The 18,611-nt window shown below is 50.8% G+C and overlaps 9 protein-coding genes across 9 annotated transcripts; 4 read left to right on the top strand and 5 right to left on the bottom strand.

Moving 5' to 3' along the window:
* Positions 1-574: 574 nt before the first annotated feature.
* P174DRAFT_387770 (DNA cytosine methyltransferase) lies at positions 575-2,816 on the bottom strand (the record flags this gene model as incomplete). The annotated part of the gene is made up of 2 exons (XM_024823373.1): positions 1,122-2,816; positions 575-1,043 (listed from the first exon to the last, which is right to left on the bottom strand). Exons 1-2 carry the CDS (start codon positions 2,579-2,581, stop codon positions 575-577), a joined length of 1,929 nt encoding a protein of 642 aa, XP_024684526.1. The 5' UTR covers positions 2,582-2,816.
* A 672-nt stretch (positions 2,817-3,488) lies between these two features.
* On the top strand, positions 3,489-5,932 carry P174DRAFT_440541 (amidophosphoribosyltransferase). Its single transcript, XM_024827075.1, has 5 exons — positions 3,489-3,563; positions 3,769-3,870; positions 3,938-4,390; positions 4,449-5,136; positions 5,195-5,932. Exons 2-5 carry the CDS (start codon positions 3,786-3,788, stop codon positions 5,718-5,720), a joined length of 1,752 nt encoding a protein of 583 aa, XP_024684525.1. The 5' UTR covers positions 3,489-3,563; positions 3,769-3,785; the 3' UTR covers positions 5,721-5,932.
* A 207-nt stretch (positions 5,933-6,139) lies between these two features.
* Positions 6,140-7,836, top strand: P174DRAFT_440540 (endonuclease III domain-containing protein). The gene has a single exon (XM_024827074.1). The coding sequence runs from the start codon at positions 6,304-6,306 to the stop codon at positions 7,711-7,713; it is 1,410 nt and encodes a 469-aa protein (XP_024684524.1). The 5' UTR covers positions 6,140-6,303; the 3' UTR covers positions 7,714-7,836.
* A 208-nt stretch (positions 7,837-8,044) lies between these two features.
* Positions 8,045-10,266, top strand: P174DRAFT_450278 (aldehyde dehydrogenase family protein). The gene is made up of 3 exons (XM_024828919.1): positions 8,045-8,378; positions 8,455-8,636; positions 8,709-10,266. Exons 1-3 carry the CDS (start codon positions 8,118-8,120, stop codon positions 10,123-10,125), a joined length of 1,860 nt encoding a protein of 619 aa, XP_024684523.1. The 5' UTR covers positions 8,045-8,117; the 3' UTR covers positions 10,126-10,266.
* A 42-nt stretch (positions 10,267-10,308) lies between these two features.
* On the bottom strand, positions 10,309-11,706 carry P174DRAFT_430241 (uncharacterized protein; the record flags this gene model as incomplete). The annotated part of the gene is made up of 1 exon (XM_024825615.1): positions 10,309-11,706. One exon carries the CDS (start codon positions 11,704-11,706, stop codon positions 10,309-10,311), a length of 1,398 nt encoding a protein of 465 aa, XP_024684522.1.
* Positions 11,707-12,693: 987 nt separating this feature from the next.
* Positions 12,694-12,956, top strand: P174DRAFT_459422 (uncharacterized protein; the record flags this gene model as incomplete). The annotated part of the gene is made up of 2 exons (XM_024829762.1): positions 12,694-12,714; positions 12,768-12,956. The coding sequence occupies 2 exons, from the start codon at positions 12,694-12,696 to the stop codon at positions 12,954-12,956; spliced, it is 210 nt and encodes a 69-aa protein (XP_024684521.1).
* P174DRAFT_148630 (uncharacterized protein) lies at positions 12,817-14,465 on the bottom strand. The gene is made up of 2 exons (XM_024821157.1): positions 13,198-14,465; positions 12,817-13,121 (listed from the first exon to the last, which is right to left on the bottom strand). Exon 1 carries the CDS (start codon positions 14,324-14,326, stop codon positions 13,199-13,201), a length of 1,128 nt encoding a protein of 375 aa, XP_024684520.1. The 5' UTR covers positions 14,327-14,465; the 3' UTR covers positions 12,817-13,121; position 13,198.
* A 408-nt stretch (positions 14,466-14,873) lies between these two features.
* Positions 14,874-16,039, bottom strand: P174DRAFT_440538 (F1F0 ATP synthase subunit d). Its single transcript, XM_024827073.1, has 4 exons — positions 15,995-16,039; positions 15,522-15,917; positions 15,369-15,455; positions 14,874-15,300 (listed from the first exon to the last, which is right to left on the bottom strand). The coding sequence occupies exons 1-4, from the start codon at positions 16,001-16,003 to the stop codon at positions 15,271-15,273; spliced, it is 522 nt and encodes a 173-aa protein (XP_024684519.1). The 5' UTR covers positions 16,004-16,039; the 3' UTR covers positions 14,874-15,270.
* Positions 16,040-16,459: 420 nt separating this feature from the next.
* On the bottom strand, positions 16,460-18,607 carry P174DRAFT_459419 (NAC-domain-containing protein; the record flags this gene model as incomplete). The annotated part of the gene is made up of 7 exons (XM_024829761.1): positions 16,460-16,653; positions 16,683-16,783; positions 16,844-16,902; positions 17,009-17,248; positions 17,947-17,979; positions 18,135-18,398; positions 18,482-18,607. 7 exons carry the CDS (start codon positions 18,605-18,607, stop codon positions 16,460-16,462), a joined length of 1,017 nt encoding a protein of 338 aa, XP_024684518.1.
* Positions 18,608-18,611: the final 4 nt, after the last annotated feature.

The following is an 18,611-nucleotide window of genomic DNA, read 5'->3' as shown; positions in this document are numbered from 1 at the left end:
CTATCCGAATGCACACTGTAAAATGACCAGATGATGATCCTTCATCTACGGAGTTCTAATGGTCATACTGTCCAGACTTTTCTCCGGTGTCGGAAAATCGCTTTGATTCTTGAATCATTCGAAGTCTCCAGGTCTGTGATGATTCTACATTGCATACTCAACAGCCTGCGACTGTCATGATTACGGTGCTGCTCCGCTTCATTGGGAAGCATGAACACTGCGGATGTCATATTTTGGCACAAGCTTGAAACTTTCACTATCAATCAACTAAACAGTCCGATGATCTGAAGCGGTTTGACCGAGAGTCAAGCGTCGAGGGAGGATCCTTCTCTGCCGATGGTGATGGCCAAAATCATCCCTTGGAGCTCCCCGCGGTCGGACGGCATCTTTTCCATTTCCGCGGCTATAGCTTAACCCCATATAATGGACAGAGCATTTGCACCAGCCGATTGGAGATCAATTGACTAAACCAGTCACCATTATAGATATGAATCATGGAGGAAACCTCCCTCTTTTATCCGGGTATCAAACAGACGCTTCGTATGAACTGAACAAGGACCAAAATTTATCAAATCTACCACAGAGATGAATACGAATCGAAGAAACCAACGCCTTTGCCCTTGTCACGGATACCCAGCTCGTCCGTACGCTGCAACGACTTGATGATCTCTCGGTAAATCGCTTTGGACAGCGCAGGAGGGACGGCATTCCCGATTTGCCTCCGAACTTCTCGTGCTCCAAAGCGATAGTCTAGAGGAAACGTTTGCAGGCAGGCGAATTCGCGGTTTGTGAAGCCCCGTGTGCCAGACGGATGGTAATTATTCTCCCCGCCGCTGCAGGTCACGGTTTTTGCCTGCTGGTTCGGGTCGAAGGGGATCCTCGTTCCATTGCGCAGTCCTCGACTCCTCGCACCTTCGATATCGTGGTCCGGGGCATCTGGGGGGATGTTCGCTATCATCTGGTTGATCGTGGTGTAATCAGAAAGGCCCGATCCCGGCAGCCCGTGAGTGGGTTTCGGAAAGGATGGCAACACCTCTCCTGGTCTAGAAAGACATCAGCTCCTACACATTGAAAAGCCAGTGAGGACAGACAGGAGAACAATACGAAAGCAGGGTCCTTACCCGGAAGCAATAATGATGAGCCTTCTTCGCGATTGCGGTACCCCATAGTCCATGCAATTCAGGATTCTCCAACGAACAGAGTAGCCGATCTCTATAAAATCCTGGATGACTCTGTGAAAGGTTTCCTTGTGTCGATCAAAAAGTCCACTGGTCTCCTCCATTGTGTGCACTCTCGGCCTCGATTTCTTAATCATGTCCGCACAGGAAAAGATGCACGCCGAGTTATCATCGTCATTCACACTGTTGATCGTATGGGCTGGAGAAAATGTCTGACACGGAGGAGAACCATGGCTGACATCCACTTTTAAATCTTCTATCTTATTCGTCAAGAAACAGAAGATGTCACATGCTTCGCACACCGCAGTTGCAAAGTTCAGACGATACGTAGTAATCGCATTCTCCGACTTATCGAATGCCCACTTGATATGCAGACCAGCCTTCGAAGCACCACAAGAGACACCCCCTGCACCACAGAACCCATCGCCAAACGTATACTTGCGATGCTTTCTCTGCACTCTGGCGTCTTCTTTCTCAATTTCGGTAAGATCAATGACAGGGTCTGCATCCAGGACTATGACTGGAGATTGTGGTTGAGAATTGGTATCCGCACTACCAAACGGACGAGTTTCACCTCGCCATGACTCTCGTAAAGACGTAGAATCGATTGCAAAGCCTTCATCAGATTCTTGGGATGACAGGTACTCTACTGCTGCCTGAGATGAATCAAGATTCTCCTTCAATCGACAGAACAGATCATTTGGCCGATTTTGTTTCTGGAGATCCTGCTCAACATGGCAGCAGCTTGTGAAACGAATATTGATGAAGCGCTTGACGAAGCCCAGTGGGACTTCTGTTGACTCATTAACGATCCAGACCAGTTCATTGGACCATTTGGGTATATAAGTTCCCTTGTGATTCCTCGTTCGGATCAGATGACGGCCCTGAAAGAAGATCTCTCCAGCAGTATCTTGAAGCACAGTTTCGATTCTGAGATAAAGGCCATTGTGAAGTTCAAGGGAATGCCCCGCTTTGTAAACGATTCCGTCTACGCAAGCATGGTCGATTGGGCGCTTTTCCGATTCCGTGGCCTCATGAATCGGCGGAGGCGCCGCCGCGGGTCCAGGTCGGCCCCAGTCTCGGAGAAGACGCTCAAAGCATTCATCGGTGAGATAATCGCCTTCGGTGACCAATAGCTCAGGGCCCGAGGTGAGGTCTATGATTTCTTGGTGAGTTTGAGGTCCTATGTGGAAAGGCGTTGGGGTTCGTCGGCTGCCTCCAGGGTGAAATTGTTCGTCATCAAGGAAAAACGACCGATCCGGGTCGTTATTGATCGTGACGCTGCTGCCAGTGTTGCTGTCGGTATCACAGATGCTACAATCATCACTATCGTCGACGTATATGGGCTCTGAACGCTGTGGAAGCTCCTGGGAAGGGAGGAAATCATTTGTAGGACGGTTCATCTCTACTAAAGCAGGTAGAGCTGGAGGATGAGGAAGGTCTTTGAGCTATTCTGAATTGCCAACGGTTTCGTAGAATGGAGGCAACTAGGAAATGCTGGGAAAGAGAAACTTGGGAGAGTAAGGGAATGTAAGGAGCGTAACAACCTGAGAACTGGAAGATATGCCATGGTATAGATCATGTTGGTCAGAACACTATGAGGGAGAGTAACACAAGTAGAATTTAGCAAAGAAGTGGAGCAATCAACCATAAGGATGTTCGACAAAGAGCTGGCAAACCATTGAGCAGTGAATCAATGAGCACTGTTATAAGTACTAAGTTCATCAATAGGCTTATTCCCAGCAGTCATGAGGCTCTTCAGTCTGCTCACGCTGAAATATGAGCTGAGCTGAGACTCGACTAATAACACTTCATTTACAGATCACCAGTAACTTGAGTTGAGCTACGTCTTATCAAGTAAATTGTTCCCATCATTCCAGGAGAGGTCACTCTATCAAAGAGTGTTGATACTGAAGACAAACGAAGTATGTTTGCCCTGTTTGTGAGGGGCAAAATTGACAGCTTATGTCATCGCCGGTCTCGGCACTGCCTGAGGCTCCGAAGCAGTGCCGAGTGTAGCCTTTCATTTGTTATTGGTTTAGCGGCACCCGCAAAAATTCTGTTTCTTCCACTGACTGAGCGGTGGGGAAAGAACCAGAACCAACAGCACTGAGGAATTAAAAGAATATGAGGGCTTCCTCTCGTCCCAGTTTTTCCCTCTCTCCTAACTCTTCCTTCACCATGACATCTGTTCATTCAATATTCCCTTCGTGGGCTCTGCGTTGACCACCGTCTTGACTCTAGTCATCTTTCAGTGGCTATTGTTATGTCTCAATAAGAGAGTCGTTCTCCAATACCACCCCTGTCTTCGCCGACATTTCCGGTCCTTTTCTCGACCCCCTCCCCGGTCTCTGTGTGCGCGTGCCAGAACTTTTGCCTCTAGACGTGAGTGTCACTCGTGACTTTTTTTTCTTAATTTCGTACATGTCGTTCCTTCTCTTTTATGATGAATTTCGGTTTTTATAGATGTTAGACTTCCTAAGCATCCTTGCGGAGAAATATCCGATCTGACTTTAATTGCTTAATCTTGATTTGTCTTGCCGTTCAGTCTGATTTTCAGGCTCAATGCTGATATCATGAATACTTCTAGAATACCCTCTCAGCAAGATGTGTGGTATCATCGGTTTAATATTGGCGAACCCCAAGTCGTCCGCCGCCGTCGATCTCCACGAAGCGCTCTACCTTCTGCAACGTGAGTAAACGGACGATACGCAATGCCTTTCGAGGGTCAAGACTAATCTTCAATCTCCAATTACTAGATCGTGGCCAAGATGCTGCGGGTATTGCAACGTGCGCGGCAGGTGGTCGCTTCTACCAGTTGAAAGCCAACGGTATGGCAGCCAAGGTTTTCAATGATGGTGCGAGAGTGGCGGACCTCCCAGGCTCTATGGGCATTGGACATCTGAGATACCCGACTGCTGGAAGCAGCGCGAATGCCGAGGCTCAACCCTTTTATGTGAACAGCCCCTACGGTATTTGCCTGGCTCATAACGGAAACCTCATCAATGCTCCCGATTTGAAAAGATACTTGGATCTCGAGGCCCACCGTCACATCAACACCGATAGTGATAGTGAGCTGATGTTGAACATCTTTGCCGATGAGCTCAGCGAGACCAAGAAGGCGCGTGTGAACAGTGAAGATCTCTTTGCAAGCCTTAGCAGGATGTACGAGAGATGCCAGGGTGGCTGGGCTTGCACGGCGATGCTGGCAGGTGAGCAAGATTCATAACTCTCAGTGATTTCCTGAATATCAATTGACAATCATGGTAGGGTTCGGTATCCTCGGTTTCCGTGACTCTTACGGTATCCGTCCTCTGGTTCTTGGTTCCAGACCCTCCCTGGACGGCCCCGGAACGGATTACATGATGGCGTCCGAGTCGGTTGCCCTGCACCAGCTTGGATTCAGCAACTTCCGTGATATCCAGCCTGGTGAAGCCGTTATCATCGAAAAGGGTGGAGAGCCGGTCTTCCGTCAGGTGGCGCCGAAGAAGGCATATGCTCCCGATATTTTCGAGTATGTCTACTTCGCACGTCCCGACTCCGTCATCGACGGTATCAGCGTTTACCGGAGTCGTCAGCGCATGGGTGATCGGCTTGCCGCGAGAATCCTCGATGTTCTCGGACCTGAGATTGTCAAGGACATCGACGTTGTTATCCCTATTCCTGAAACATCAACCACGTCGGCTGCAGCGGTTGCTCGTTATCTGGACAAGCCTTACTGCCAGGGCTTCGTCAAGAACAGATACGTCTTCCGTACCTTCATCATGCCGGAACAAAAGACTCGGCAAAAGGGTGTCCGTCGCAAGCTGAACGCCATGCAAGCCGAGTTCAAGGACCGAAATGTCCTCTTGGTAGACGACAGTATCGTGCGCGGTACCACCAGCAGAGAAATCGTCACCATGGCGAGGGAAGCTGGGGCGAAAAAGGTCTACTTTGCTAGTTGCGCGCCTGAGATCACGTAAGTCGATATCAAATTCCCTTCTATGGCCACGACAAATTACTCATACTTCTAACAGACATGCTCACGTGTACGGTATCGACTTGGCATCGCCTAGCGAGCTCGTTGCACACGGCCGCAACGCTGACAGTATCGCAAGACACATTGGCGCTGACAACGTCATCTTCCAGACTCTGGACGACTTGATTGGTGCCTGTGCCGAGATCACTAAGGAAAACGGGTTGACTGAACCTGTCAACTTCGAAGTTGGAGTCTTCTGCGGCAACTACGTTACCCCCATCGATGACGGCTACTTTGACCATCTCGAGAAGATTCGTGGCGAAGGACGCAAGATCAAGGCCGTCGACCGTGCCAAAGAGGCTGTCACTCATGGTTTCGCCAATGAAGAGGACTACCAGATTGCTGCTAATGGAGTTAAGCTCGATCAACATGGCAAGGTTATTCCTGCCAATTACCCTGGAGAATCCGAAGTGCCTCAGGTGGGCTTCAACCGGTGCAACAAACCCATGACGCACGAAGAGGAACCTCCCAAGGTCAAGGATCGTATGGATATCAGCATCCATAACATTGCTGATCATGCATGATTATGGTTTCCTCTTCTGATGGATTACTATACCAACGGTGCATTTGTCTTTGGCGTCTTGGAGTTTGTATGCGATAGAGAACAGCAAGATCAAGGGCGGCTCTCTGTTTGATGCTTTCCACTGCGTAGCTCGGGCTGGACAAGGGGATGGTATTCCCGTCCAGGTCATGCAGTTATGGATCTACGATGAAAATCTTTTGGCACACATGTCATGAGGCTTATGGTGTTTGTATATAGATAGAACTAGATCGGCGATCATAGGTCGGATCATGTGATATGACGAATATTGAATCAAACAATCTGATGAGGCTATAATCAACCTTGGCACCGATTCTCTCCCTCATCTTTTGTTGCACATGCTCTGGGGAAGCAAGAATCATGATGGCAGAATATTAAAGCCATTATTCTTGCAAGTGTAGTCTTTCAATTGAAAAGTCATCTGAGGATACTGCTCACCGAACTGAACTTTGTACTAACGTACCATTGTCCATCTATCACCGCCCGATAAAGATCAAGTCTCCGTCCTCGTTTAAGGATTCCATCTTCCAACCGTGTCCTTATTGATTCAGCCGTGTACTGTCAGCATGAACGGCCGTGTCACACGTTCCGCAGCAGCCCGAGAGGCAGCTTTGCTTGCGGCAAAGGCACAGCATATCAGACCGCAGCTAGCCGACTCGAACGGTCCAGATGTCTCGCCGAAGACTAGAAACTCTACAGCTGGTCGAGCGAGAAAACTGCCCACAGAGCAACCAAAGTCCTCAAAAAAGAGAAAGACGAAAGCTACTTTACCAAGTCTCAATGTGAATGACGACCTTCCTCACAACCTGGGCTCAGTCTCTCAACCACTTGAGAATATCAACGCAGATCCTAGACTCAACAAGCAAGACTCCGGCATCAAAGAGGAAGAAGATTTAGACAAACTTGCAAGCGATCTTCAAAAAACCGTTGACAAATCTACAGAGGGACTACCACAACAAATCAGAATTAACAAGAAGAAAAACCCGTATGGTCTTACGCCCGGAGCTACCCCATATCCTGAATGGGCTCGGCCTACACCTGAAGAATGCGAGGAAGTGAATAGGCTCCTCTCCAACGTCCATGGAGAAGTCATCCCTCCTACTAAGATCCCGGAGCCGTCTCTCACGGTTACCGGGTGTGGCGAGGTTCCGTCAGTGCTAGACGCACTCATTCGCACCCTGCTCAGCGGTGCCACGACGGGGAGAAATTCCGCTTTGGCTTTCGATGGTCTGGTACGGAGATTCGGTATTCTTGAGGAAGGTATCGGCAAGGGAAGCGTCAACTGGGATGCCGTCCGTCAAGCACCGCTGAAGGACGTCTTCGAGGCGATCAAGAGGGGTGGTCTGGCAGATATCAAAAGCAAAAAGATCAAAGCAATACTGGACATGGTGTACCAGGAGAACCAAGAGCGCAAGAACATTCTCGTGAAAGGCGAGTCTGACGGGCGCTCCGACCTCACGGCAAAAACTGAGGGAGAGAAGGAGTACGAGATAGCGTGTGCTGATCAGAACTTCCTCTCACTGAACCACCTCCATACACTCGGCACGGAAGACGCCATGACAGAGCTGGTCAAGTACCCAGGAATCGGCCCCAAAACCGCTGCCTCTGTCATTCTTTTCTGCTTGCAACGCCCGTGCTTTGCTGTCGATACTCATATTTTCCGTATCTGCAAGTGGCTCGGCTGGGTGCCTCCAGATAAAGCTACCGAGGTCACTGCTTTCAGTCATCTCGAGGTTCGCATTCCGGATCACCTGAAATACTCTCTCCATCAACTTTTGATTCGCCATGGAAAGACTTGTCCCAGATGCCGAGCGATCACCGGGCAGTCCTCCGCTGGCTGGGAGGATGGGTGTGTGATCGACCACCTTGTAACTCGAACTGGAAAGAGAAAAGAGGGAAACGCGAAGGTGCCTGTGGTTAGCAAGAAAAGGACTGGACGAAAGGCCCGCGTCGAAACTGGTGAAAGTGACGAATGAGGTTGTGTCTCTGTTAGCATAGATTTGCTGCTCTATATAATTAGGATTACTGATTTCGGGGTACGTGGGACTACTCATGAAGAGTCAGGAGACATGAGACAATGATTATTGCTCAATACCCTGTATTCGGTACTTTGAGACAGCTAGCTGAATCTGCAAATAAACTATAATTCCTATTTCCTATTCATTTGAGGCCATGTTGACTACGGTTAAAATCATAGACCTTCTACTTGTTTGCTCCTTATCCTCAGGTGGTCCGTGCGATCGCGTAGTCCGCAGAATGTTGATAAAAAGATGGGACCACTTCTGTCCTTGCTCTCACACCAGAACGCCCCTCCAGGCACGAGCGACACATCCTTCAGGAGAGGTTCTAGGAATCAATTGAGGTGCAATTGATTGCCAAAATGGACTCTCTGGCTTCGCTCGTTCCGCCTGCTTTCGCTCCCCTCATCGACGCCCTGGCGAGCAATGCACAGCTGCTTGGCGTCGCAGTCATCTCTGTCGCTGCTATCTACCTGGGCTACGCTTTTATTTTGAGCAGCAAGGAAGCCGCTGTGTCTTTCAATGTTCCGCTACCGGCTGAGGTTCGCGCCAACTGGACCGGCAAGAAATGGGAGGATGTGCAGGGTGAGCAGAAGAAGGTGCTTGAAGGTCAGGTTCGAGGGGTAGGTTACTCCCTGCGCATTGACGATTTGATCGGTGAGACAGAAGGCCGATGCTAATGCGTTGTGACTTGCGCAGCAATGGAGCGACAAGTTGATTATGAGTTACTGTCCTGCGGACGGACGGGTACTGGGAACCGGAATCAAGCCGAACACCGCAGACGATGTCAATCGAGCGATACAAGCTGCCAAAACCGCGCAGGTCGAATGGGCCAGGACTAGCTTTGCCGATAGGAGGAAGGTTCTTCGGACATTGCTCAAGTGCGTTCGCCAGCCCTGAATACAAGGCTCGAGCGAGGATCTGGAAGCTAACAAACGATATGAAATATGCAGATACGTTCTTGACCACCAAGATGAGATCGTCGCTGCGTGTTGCCTGGATTCGGGGAAAACAAAAGTCGACGCCTCGTTCGGGGAGATCCTCGTCACCGCAGAGAAGCTGAAATGGACCATCGACCACGGCGAAAAGGCCCTGGCGGCTGAGCCCCGACCCACAAACTTCCTGATGATGTACAAGAAGAACATGGTCACATACGAGCCTCTGGGCGTTGTCTCCGCCTGCGTCTCCTGGAACTATCCGTTCCACAACTTCATCTCCCCGGTCATCAGCGCGATCTTCGCCGGGAATGGTATTGTGGTGAAGCCGTCCGAGCAGACCGCGTGGTGCACCATGTTCTTCCTTGAAATCATCCGAGGCGCTCTTTCGAGCTGCGGCCATTCGCGAGACCTAGTACAAACCGTCGTGTGCCTTCCCGATGTCGCAGGCGCCCTGACATCTCACCCGGATATCTCTCAGTTGACCTTCATCGGTTCACGGCCCGTCGCCCACAAAGTGTGCGAGTCCGCAGCCAAGGCACTGACACCAGTCACTGTGGAGCTGGGCGGGAAAGATCCCGCGGTCATCCTGGACGACGCCCGGACCGTGAGCGAAGTATCCTCTATTGCCTCGGTGCTCATGCGCGGTGTATTCCAATCCGCCGGGCAAAACTGCATTGGTGTCGAGCGCGTCATCGCCCTCCCAGGCGTATACGACAAGCTCCTCGACACCGTCGCCCCTCGCATTCAAGCCCTCCGTCTTGGCTCCGTTCTGCTCGACTCTAAACCAGATGACTCCCGGCAGAAACCAAACACCCCGGACATGGGCGCGATGATCTCCCCGGCCTCCTTCGATCGACTGGAATCTCTCATCGAAGACGCCGTCAGACAAGGCGCACGACTCATCTGCGGCGGCAAACGCTACAATCACCCTAGACAACCCCACGGCCATTACTTCACGCCTACTCTCCTCGCCGACGTGACGCCGGCCATGCGAATTGCCCAGACGGAACTCTTCGCCCCGGTCTTTGTCCTCATGCGCGCGGACTCAGTGCCCCACGCTGTCAGCATCGCAAACTCCACAATGTACGCCCTCGGAGCCAGCGTGTTCGGGTATAACCAGAAAGATGTCGCGGCATGTGTATCTCAGATCAAAGCGGGCATGGTGTCCGTGAATGACTTTGCCAGTTACTACGCGGTGCAGCTGCCGTTTGGCGGCGTCAAGGGTTCCGGATACGGGCGTTTCGCCGGAGAAGAGGGTCTGCGTGCCGTGAGTAACATAAAGGCAATTTGCGTGGATCGCTTCCCCAAGTTGATGGCTACGCGGATACCACCCAGAGTGGACTATCCGATTCAGAAGGGCGATGATGAGAAGCAGAATGGGACTGGAGCTTGGGAGCTGTGCAAGGGTGTGGTTGAGACGGGTATCAGTTGACGCTGGCCGGTAGGATAAGTGGGATCCTGCGGCTGTTGAAGAATATGTGAAGGGTTATCTACTGTATTAGGTGAAATACCTGTCAACAGTCCATCAATGGGGCATATATCTTGTAATTAATATAATGAAATTATGATATTGACAGACACCATTGCAGCCATGTGCTCGATGCTGGCTCTTTCTTTACGCCGTCGTAGTTTCGATCGCCCTCCATTGACTGAACAAATCGACCGACGCCTCCTCCATCCAACTCGGCAGCTCGTCCACATTCAATACATCCCGCAAATACCGTCTCGCCAGCTCAATCTGCCCATTAGCTCTACCGAGATAAAACACCGCACCCTCCGCGGGGTTCGCATTCGCAGTCTCTATCTGCTGCGGCAGCCTCAGCATCAAATCCAGCAACCAATGGCCAAACGAATCCCCGAGATTCATCGCCCACTCCGTAATCTCAGGATCATCCGCCGGGACTGATTCGGCGCTCGCTCGAAGCAATGTCTGGAAAAGAGCGGGGTCATTCCGTGCGACGCGGACAGCCGTGCGGAAATGTTCGGGTGGGATGCTGTAGGGCAGGCCGCCGGCGACGGTTGCGTTGCTGCGGAAGACGTACTCGTCTATTTTGAGGAGGGATGCGAGAGCTCGTGTGTTGTGCTCCACGAGGGCGATGTGGACGCCTTGGTGCAGGGATTCGCGGGAGACGGAGACGTCTGTCTCCAGGTGGCCGGAGCGGTTGAGCCCGCAGGCTAGTCGCATGGTTTCGAGGTACATTGCGTGTTCGTCGCTGAAGCCTTCGCCGCTGGCGCCAAGGAGGAGCTTCTCGGGGAAGTGTTTAATGTTGAGGATCTTGTGGGTTTGTTGCTCGTCGGTTTCCTGGCATGCGATGCTTATTGACACGAAGGGAGTGATGGATAGAGTGTAGTGATTGCCGTCGTTGTCGGTACCTTGGTATATAGAAGTGTCGTCTTCTCGCGTAAGGAACCGGTCCAAGGATTCTTGTTGCTCTTCAGTCATTTCAATACCAGCGTTGACCCAGTGTCTCTGGATAGTCAGGTTTGTCATGTCTGAAACCTGCTTGAGCAACCGGGACATCGTGCACCACCGGCAGCGCAAGATGGATGTTTGAAGACTTTCGCGGTCGTCATCCTGCAGAGGAACATAGTCCAAAGTTCTCGGTATCCTCGAGATAGCAGAGTCTGGATCCTCAGCTTCTGAAGCGGAATCATTCCAGAAAGCGAGCAGTATCAACACGCGATAGATGCGCTCACTCGACACCGCCGCCGCTAGCGAGGGCGATGCACGGGGTAGATTGACATTCAACGAGTACAAGAAGATCTTCTCGATCAACTCTACCGGAAGAGCCTCAAGTATGGACAATGTCTTGCGACGCTTCGACGGCCTGGCGGTCCACAGGCGGGCTCTCTTATTGCTCCTGGACTGAGACGAGCTGAGCCTCGCCTCACGGGACATCAAGGGCCGGCCGCCCTTGGGCCCGCTTGGTCTTGCCTTCGCCCCTTGATCATGGTTAGGGTTCTGAGCAGGGACTTTCTTTCTACGGCCGCGGACCCTGATTGGGGTCAGCATGCCCGGCGGAGGGGAGTGAGTGGAGATTGTCCGACAAGAGTTAAGGTTGTCTTTGCGCCATGACAAGCGAGCCTGTAGATTCTCGAGGAATGTACACGACCCAGTTTGAGCTCAGGTTAGCCCGGTAGGGCTGGGGTTGGCAGGGGTGCAATGACGATATCGTTGACACTTGGAATCTGACAGTTTATGGGCATAACATCACAAAGAGCCGTAGCCAATGAGGAAGAGGTCTGCGAAGAGCCTTACCATAAAGAGGAGAAAAGGGTTTTAGTAGGTCAGCTGACATAGCTCAATCCAGCCCTAGCACTAGACTACTTGAGGGATAGTGTAGCAGATACAAGTAATGATGTCATAGCATGATGTACCTCTCTACATTTCAGTACGTACTATTATGTCAAGTTTCTCAACGCCACTTGCGCACCCTGAATCTCTGTCAAGAACAAGTATGAAAGCCCATGAATGGTCAAGGCACGGTTAAGCTCTTCCTGGATCCCAAACACATCTTGTTCCAGGACCACCTGACAGGTAATCAATCCCTCGATCCACAGTCAGTTTGCCGCATGTAGACGAATCGTACCAAGAAACCAGGATGGACAGTCGTCGATATGACGGCATCGAGCAGTGTTTGGTCCTGGCTCTGTGGAGGTGACCATGCCATAGAATTCATAGAATTACGTTCTTCGTAGCACCTTTTTCTCTCGTAGCTTCTATTCTTACGCAGCCTGCCCCTTTCATGATATTCCCTTGTCCCAACCTCATACATCATTCTGAGACCTTGGCGCCATTGTGACATCGCACCTGCCATATATAGTCTCACTATCCCTCCCCTTCAACCTTACACAATGCGTCCATTCTCTGATACCTCTGTCCACGCTACTGCATCTTCCAGTACTTTGGCAAACACAGACAACACTTCCTCCTCTAAACCACAAACCGTGATCCACATCAAAACAAAGATCCTACAATAAACAAGACCATCTGATCAATATGGGTGCCGTCGTGTCTTGCGTATGTCCCTGCTCTCTCAATTGTTTTGCAAGTCCTTACTGACCACTCCATAGATCCGGGACATATTCCGTTCCATCGGCGCCTGCCTCATGGGCATCGTCAATACCATCGGTGCAGTCCTTAAAGCCATCATCAACGGTGTCGTCAGTCTCTGCGATGTCGTTATTTCATGCCTCACTTGTGGCTACTGCGGAAACCGGGGAAGGATGAGGTCCTCGAGACATCGACGATCAAGGGTCTAGTCACTGCGCCCTTCGGACTTGATGAGTTATGATGGATATGATACCTTGTGTGTTCATGGGCTTGTCTTTTCAGTTTCGTCACGTTATCTGTCCACGTTCGCGCTTTTGTCGTCTGCTTTCTTCATACCCCAGCAGTGTTGGTCATCTTTAGAATCTTATGTATTTCTAAATGATACCGGTTAATCCATGACTTCTTCTCCCTGTTCACGTCTCAAGAGTATCGTATGGTAAAAGTTCATACCTCATGCTGGAGAACATAGTCCTCCTTTCGCTATCAGCTCATTCTTGAGCTTTATATCAGACGAAGGTAAATCATCCCAACGTTCCCTAACCAGAAAGTTGAGGAACGGATCGTTTGAAGAGTCCGCGTATTTCAAAGCTGCCTTGAAATGAGACCGTTGTATAGGCCAGCGGAGAGGGTATCTATATATCCGGATCCGAATGAAGAGTTCTACCAGTACCTTGAAAGTACCGTAATCGCGGCTCCGGATTACCTGGCGAAGCAGGCGCCCAGAACGCTCAAATTCCTCATCGTCATCGATGTATACCTCCGAACACAGCAATTTAAGGAACTCGATCTTCGTCTCTGTCCATGGGCCACAAAGCAACTTGTCTGGCATACGCGATGGAGCTTCGCCCGCGCAACAGGGTAGTCGAAAGAGATCGAGCTCGGTATGAATCGGATTCGGCCTGCGGATCTGAAAGGCGCCAAAGTTGAACCACACTGCGACTCTATACTCCGCGTCGGTTTCTGGATCTAGAGCCCTGCAAACCAGATCGCCTTTTCCTAGACGGCCTCGGTGGCCCTGGTCGTATCGTTTCAGGTCGTGGAAGTGCTCCCCGATCTTGGCTATGCTGTCGCGGTCTTCAGGCGCGAACACTAGTTCTCGACACTTGAGACGGACGGCGTGTTCGATGTATTCTCTCTGGCATTTGCGCATGAGCTCCAGCGTACACCAGCGGCATGCGAGAATTGCGCTTTGGAGGTCACTTCGTTCTTCTGTAGATAGGGCGAAGAAGTCTAGTGGCGGAGGGAGAAAGTCTGGGGTGAAAAAGCCATGCTTGGAGCTCTTGTTGGAGCTACTGAAGGCCAGGCGGATGAGCCAGGTATAGAGGGTCGGATTTGATAGAGCCCTAGCAAGGGAAATCGAGGCTCTCGGAAGATTGAACTCGAGACTATGCAGGAAGATCGTCTGGAGGAGCTCCACTGGGAGGCATTCCAGCCTAGACTGAGCCTGCACTGAAGGCGATTCCTGTTTCATCTGCTCGGAGTCGCCTCCCTGATGAACCGCATGCGGTTGTATGATGTGATTTGACATGGTATGGATGGTCGTGATGAAATCAAGCCGAGACAATATCTTGATAGTCATGCCATGATATGGGCGAATCCATATATATTGTTTCGAATCAGCCAGGGGATGCAATGAGAGACCAGACAAGACTGCGCAGCCACAAAGGTAGCCGCCTCTGTCAAATCATCTTCGTTGGCAAGTATGTCTGAAGAACTATTACTGCAGGACGAGGGTTGGGCACTCGGCCGCCAGCTCGGTGCTATTCTCAGGTATCGATCCAGAGAAATAACCAACAATACCAGTCAGACCAATACTATATGTCTGGGATAAATGGATGACAGCATCAGCGCTACTTACTATGACTCGATCAAGCAAAGCCACAATATCAAAAGCGGCATGCAAAGCGAGTCGCTAAGAGCCCGGTATGGAGTAGAAGCGTAAATTCCATGTACAGGGACAGGGGCTGAAGGCGGAACAGCCCAGTTCGCTGAAAGTCCAGCATTGGACACACTCGATATATCCAAAACTCGGACTAGTTGACCAATCACCAGAACTCTCTATTTGACGGGCCTGCTTTTGGTTGGTTTCTGTCTTTTTTGTCGCTTAATGCTTGCAATCTTAGGTCGTGATACTCATTTTACGCGCTACAGGTACAGAAGGCAAGTGAGTTTCCAGTACAATGCTCGGCCTGGGCTGGGGAAGGGAGCACCATCTACAGCAGGTTCACATATATGTGCGATGTGCGAGAAATCGTGAATCAATGAAGACGGGAGTATTAAGCATCGAAAAGGACGAGTCATGGCTAAGAGCCGTAGGCGAAAATGGCTGGATGCATAAATGCAAGGAAACCGTCTTCTAATTTCAACATTGATTCTATACAGATCCGTCGACCAAAAGAAATACACTGCCAGGTATCAGGAATGGTAGCCATTCGTTAACAGGCTTGACAAGAAGTTTCCGTCGTGTAATTCCATTGGTTGTAGGATAAAAGATGCGGGAAATGAGATGCAAATGCTGACAATTTAAACAGCGGACAAGTCACCGAAGCGCTCCTATTCAAATAAATTATGGTCAGTAAATCGACTTGTATGAAAGCAAACGTCCAGGAATTGTAACCCACCTTGTATCCGGCCGGCATCCATCTGCCCCTGGAGACGAGGGCAGCAGTCTTCTCATCAATCTCGGGCTGAGCAGCAGCGACCTCATCCTGCAAAAGAGTCAATTCATATACCCTTCAAACACATCGCCTCCCATCTTGTAATCTAAAACATACCACAGTGAGCTCGTCGAAGGGACGAGCGGTCTCAATGTTCTCCAGAGTCTTCTCCAGGTTGCGGAGCTCGGACTCGACCTTGCCCTTGGTCTCCTCAGCGCTCTTGACGGCCTGAGCCTCGAAGGCATCGATTGCCTTCAACTGACGGCTGACATCGTAGGTAGCGGGCTTGAAGTTCTTGACGTAACCCTCGATCTCGTCGACGATAGCCTGGTTCTTCAGGATGCTGCGGTAGTGGTCGAAGTTGACGGTCTGGGGCTGCTCGGACAGGACCTGGACCTTGCGGCGCGCATCGTCGTTACGCTTCTTGAAGGCCTGGAGAGAGGCAGCGGTCTGACCGCGGAGGCCCAGAGAGCTGGTCACCTTGACCCAGTCGATCTTGAGAGCGGCGCTACGCTGTAAAAAACGAGTGTTAGCGATTCGAATCCTCCGATTCATCACAGATCCATCGTAGGAAAGCGCAAGTAACATACAGCAGCCATTTTTATTTGTGGAATGGTGGAAGATAGGAAAAAGAGGGGGACTTCAACGTGCAAACCTGGACATTCCGAGATGAGGGTTGTTTCGGCAAGGTTTGGATGGGGATAAAGTCACGTGATTATTTCGTTCCCGTGTTCCGAACACCCATCCACCAACAGCCGCAAATCATCAGGCAAGGCTGAGCTGTTATATTGATACGCATCGTTATTTAATGGAACTTTAGATGTAGTATTGTCCATGATTGTAAAGATTGGAATACAACATTCCAGGGTAAGAATGGCCGTAGAAAAAGTGATTTAAATCCGGTCAATTCTCCTTTTTTTGAACTAACTGATTTACACAAAGGGCGAGACAGAACAAGCGTCAAAGGGATGTCAACCTGATGTCGCACCCAGAGTTCATCCTGCCAGCAGGGCTAAGACGTCAGCCACTGACGGCGTGGATTCAACTTGGCGGGGTTATATGCTGAGCGCCATGATGGAGTTGACGATATCGTTGTCGTTCTCGCGCAGGGCCTTGACGGCCTTCTTGCGTGACACATTAGCCTGAGCCATGACGAGCTCGATGTCCTTGGCCTCGAGGCCAGTCTCATCGACCTCCTCACCATCATCCTCTTCCTCCTCCTTCTTGGCCTCGGTCTCGGGGCCTTGCCCTTGCCGTGGTCGTGGTCGTGGTCGTGACCGGCGTGCTCGCCAGCGGCGGCCTCAGCGGCAGCCAGCTGCTGGGCAGCGGAGGCCTGAGCCTGGGAGTTCAAGTCCTCGATCTTGGCCTCACCGAAGATGCTGTTGAAATGTGTAAGCTAAATGATAGACGCTCATCGAAAGAATCCGTAAGACACATACATCCAGGTGTTGCTGGAGGGAGAGCGGTAGACATCGGGCTGGTTGATGACGAAGAGGATCTGCAGAGGACGAGTTAGCTCCTGCTCTTTCACATTTGGGTTCTGCCTTGCAGGAACCCGAGATATATGGACTATCGATCGTCGCGAGAATGGGCCGTGTTCTTACGTTCTTGGGTCTGCGGAGGGTAACACGAGTGATGCCGGGAACGTGCTTCAGGCCGAGCTTGCCAATGGCCTTTCTGGCCTTCTTCTCGTTACGGGAGTGGATGGTGACGGCGGCGCCAGCGGGGATGCTGGACTCCTCACCAGCCTCGGACTCAGAGTCGCTGCCAGCGTCCTCAACGTTGGCCTTGGGAACCTCCTCATCAGGGAGCTCTTCAACACGGGGATCAGCCATTTTTGCGGTCTAAACGAGCCTAGAAGGGCTGTTAAATTGACTGTTAGCGATTCGAACTGGAGCACCGTCAGGTGGTTCAAATATAAACGTTGGAAAATGCCCCACGAAACACTCAAATCTCCACCAAAAGCGCAGGAAAATAAATTGGGCCCAGAAATGAATTTGGAATCTGTAAAATCAATATAAACATACCTAGTTCACGGATAGAGGGCTGTTGGGGATGATTGGGGGTTTTTGTCTTGTTGTAAGTGGAAGGTCGCAAAGCTGTGTGAATGCCATGCTGCCGAAAATCGTTAGCGAGGTGATTGTGACCCTCACCCCGGACTCACACAAGCACCACCTTTACAAGCTATACAAGTCATAACGAGCCAATTAAACTCAAATATATATATGACGATATATTCCTACATTTTCCCTGAGGCAATTGAGTCTGAAGTGTTTAATTCCCAATTAATGTCTAAGGAGACGGCTAAAAACCAGAGCCATGTAACTAATCGGGTGCGCCAATCTGATGACATAGTAGGATAACCAGTGTCAGGATATCAAGGTTTTGAATCATTTTTTGGCTGTCATTGTAGTGGATACAGCTTAATTTTTGCTGAAATAGAATAAAACCCTCAGCCATGTAAAACCGTCCCAAGGTACCCCTTCATACTATGCACCGAGCCTCATGAAAACATCTATGACTTAGGAGCAGCAGCCCTGACCTTGGCGTGAGCCTTCTGGACCTCGTAGCGAGCCTGTTAAATCACGACATGTCAGCAAACCGATCGCATATTATCTTGCAAGTAATTGCTCCTCTTTCCTCTCGCGATAAGCGAACGCAGAGTGGCCGAAAAAATGTCCTCCAACGTCCCATCACAAATTCACCCGTAGTTTCGCAAACTGCACGTACCTGCTTTCTGAGTCTGAGGACCTTGAAGCGCTCGAAGTCGGTCAGGTTCTTCCTCCGCTCAGCGCGCTCAGTCTTCTGAGCAATGGTGCTCTTAGCCCACTTTCCATCGATCTCGTTCTTCTCCCAGAGCTTCTTGACGGGGCCAGTGCCGGCAGCGCGGGGGAGTTTGGGAATGACGAAGGGGGTGAGAGTGGCGTGAGCGAGAGGAAGGGCGTGACGGGGAACGATCTTGTTCTCCTCGGTGGAAGGACCGTCAACCAGGACCTATAATCGCGACTCTTGTCAATATCACATCCGGCCATAATCTTTCCGTCCTGGGCTCAGAATTCCTCCGTTGAAAAACGTACACGCTTGTGGTCGATGATCTCGACAATGGCAGCAAGCTTGCCGGTGTAAGGACCGCTGCGGATCAGCAGAACACGGCCAACCTCAACAAGCTTCCATTGAGCAATCTTGACATCGATATCGGCCATGGCG

This window comes from Aspergillus novofumigatus (assembly GCF_002847465.1).
Source record: "Aspergillus novofumigatus IBT 16806 chromosome Unknown P174scaffold_3, whole genome shotgun sequence".
NCBI classification, from domain to species: domain Eukaryota; kingdom Fungi; phylum Ascomycota; class Eurotiomycetes; order Eurotiales; family Aspergillaceae; genus Aspergillus; species Aspergillus novofumigatus.
The sequence above is the reverse complement of the archived record's forward strand: the minus strand, read 5'-3'. Positions and strand labels throughout refer to the sequence as shown.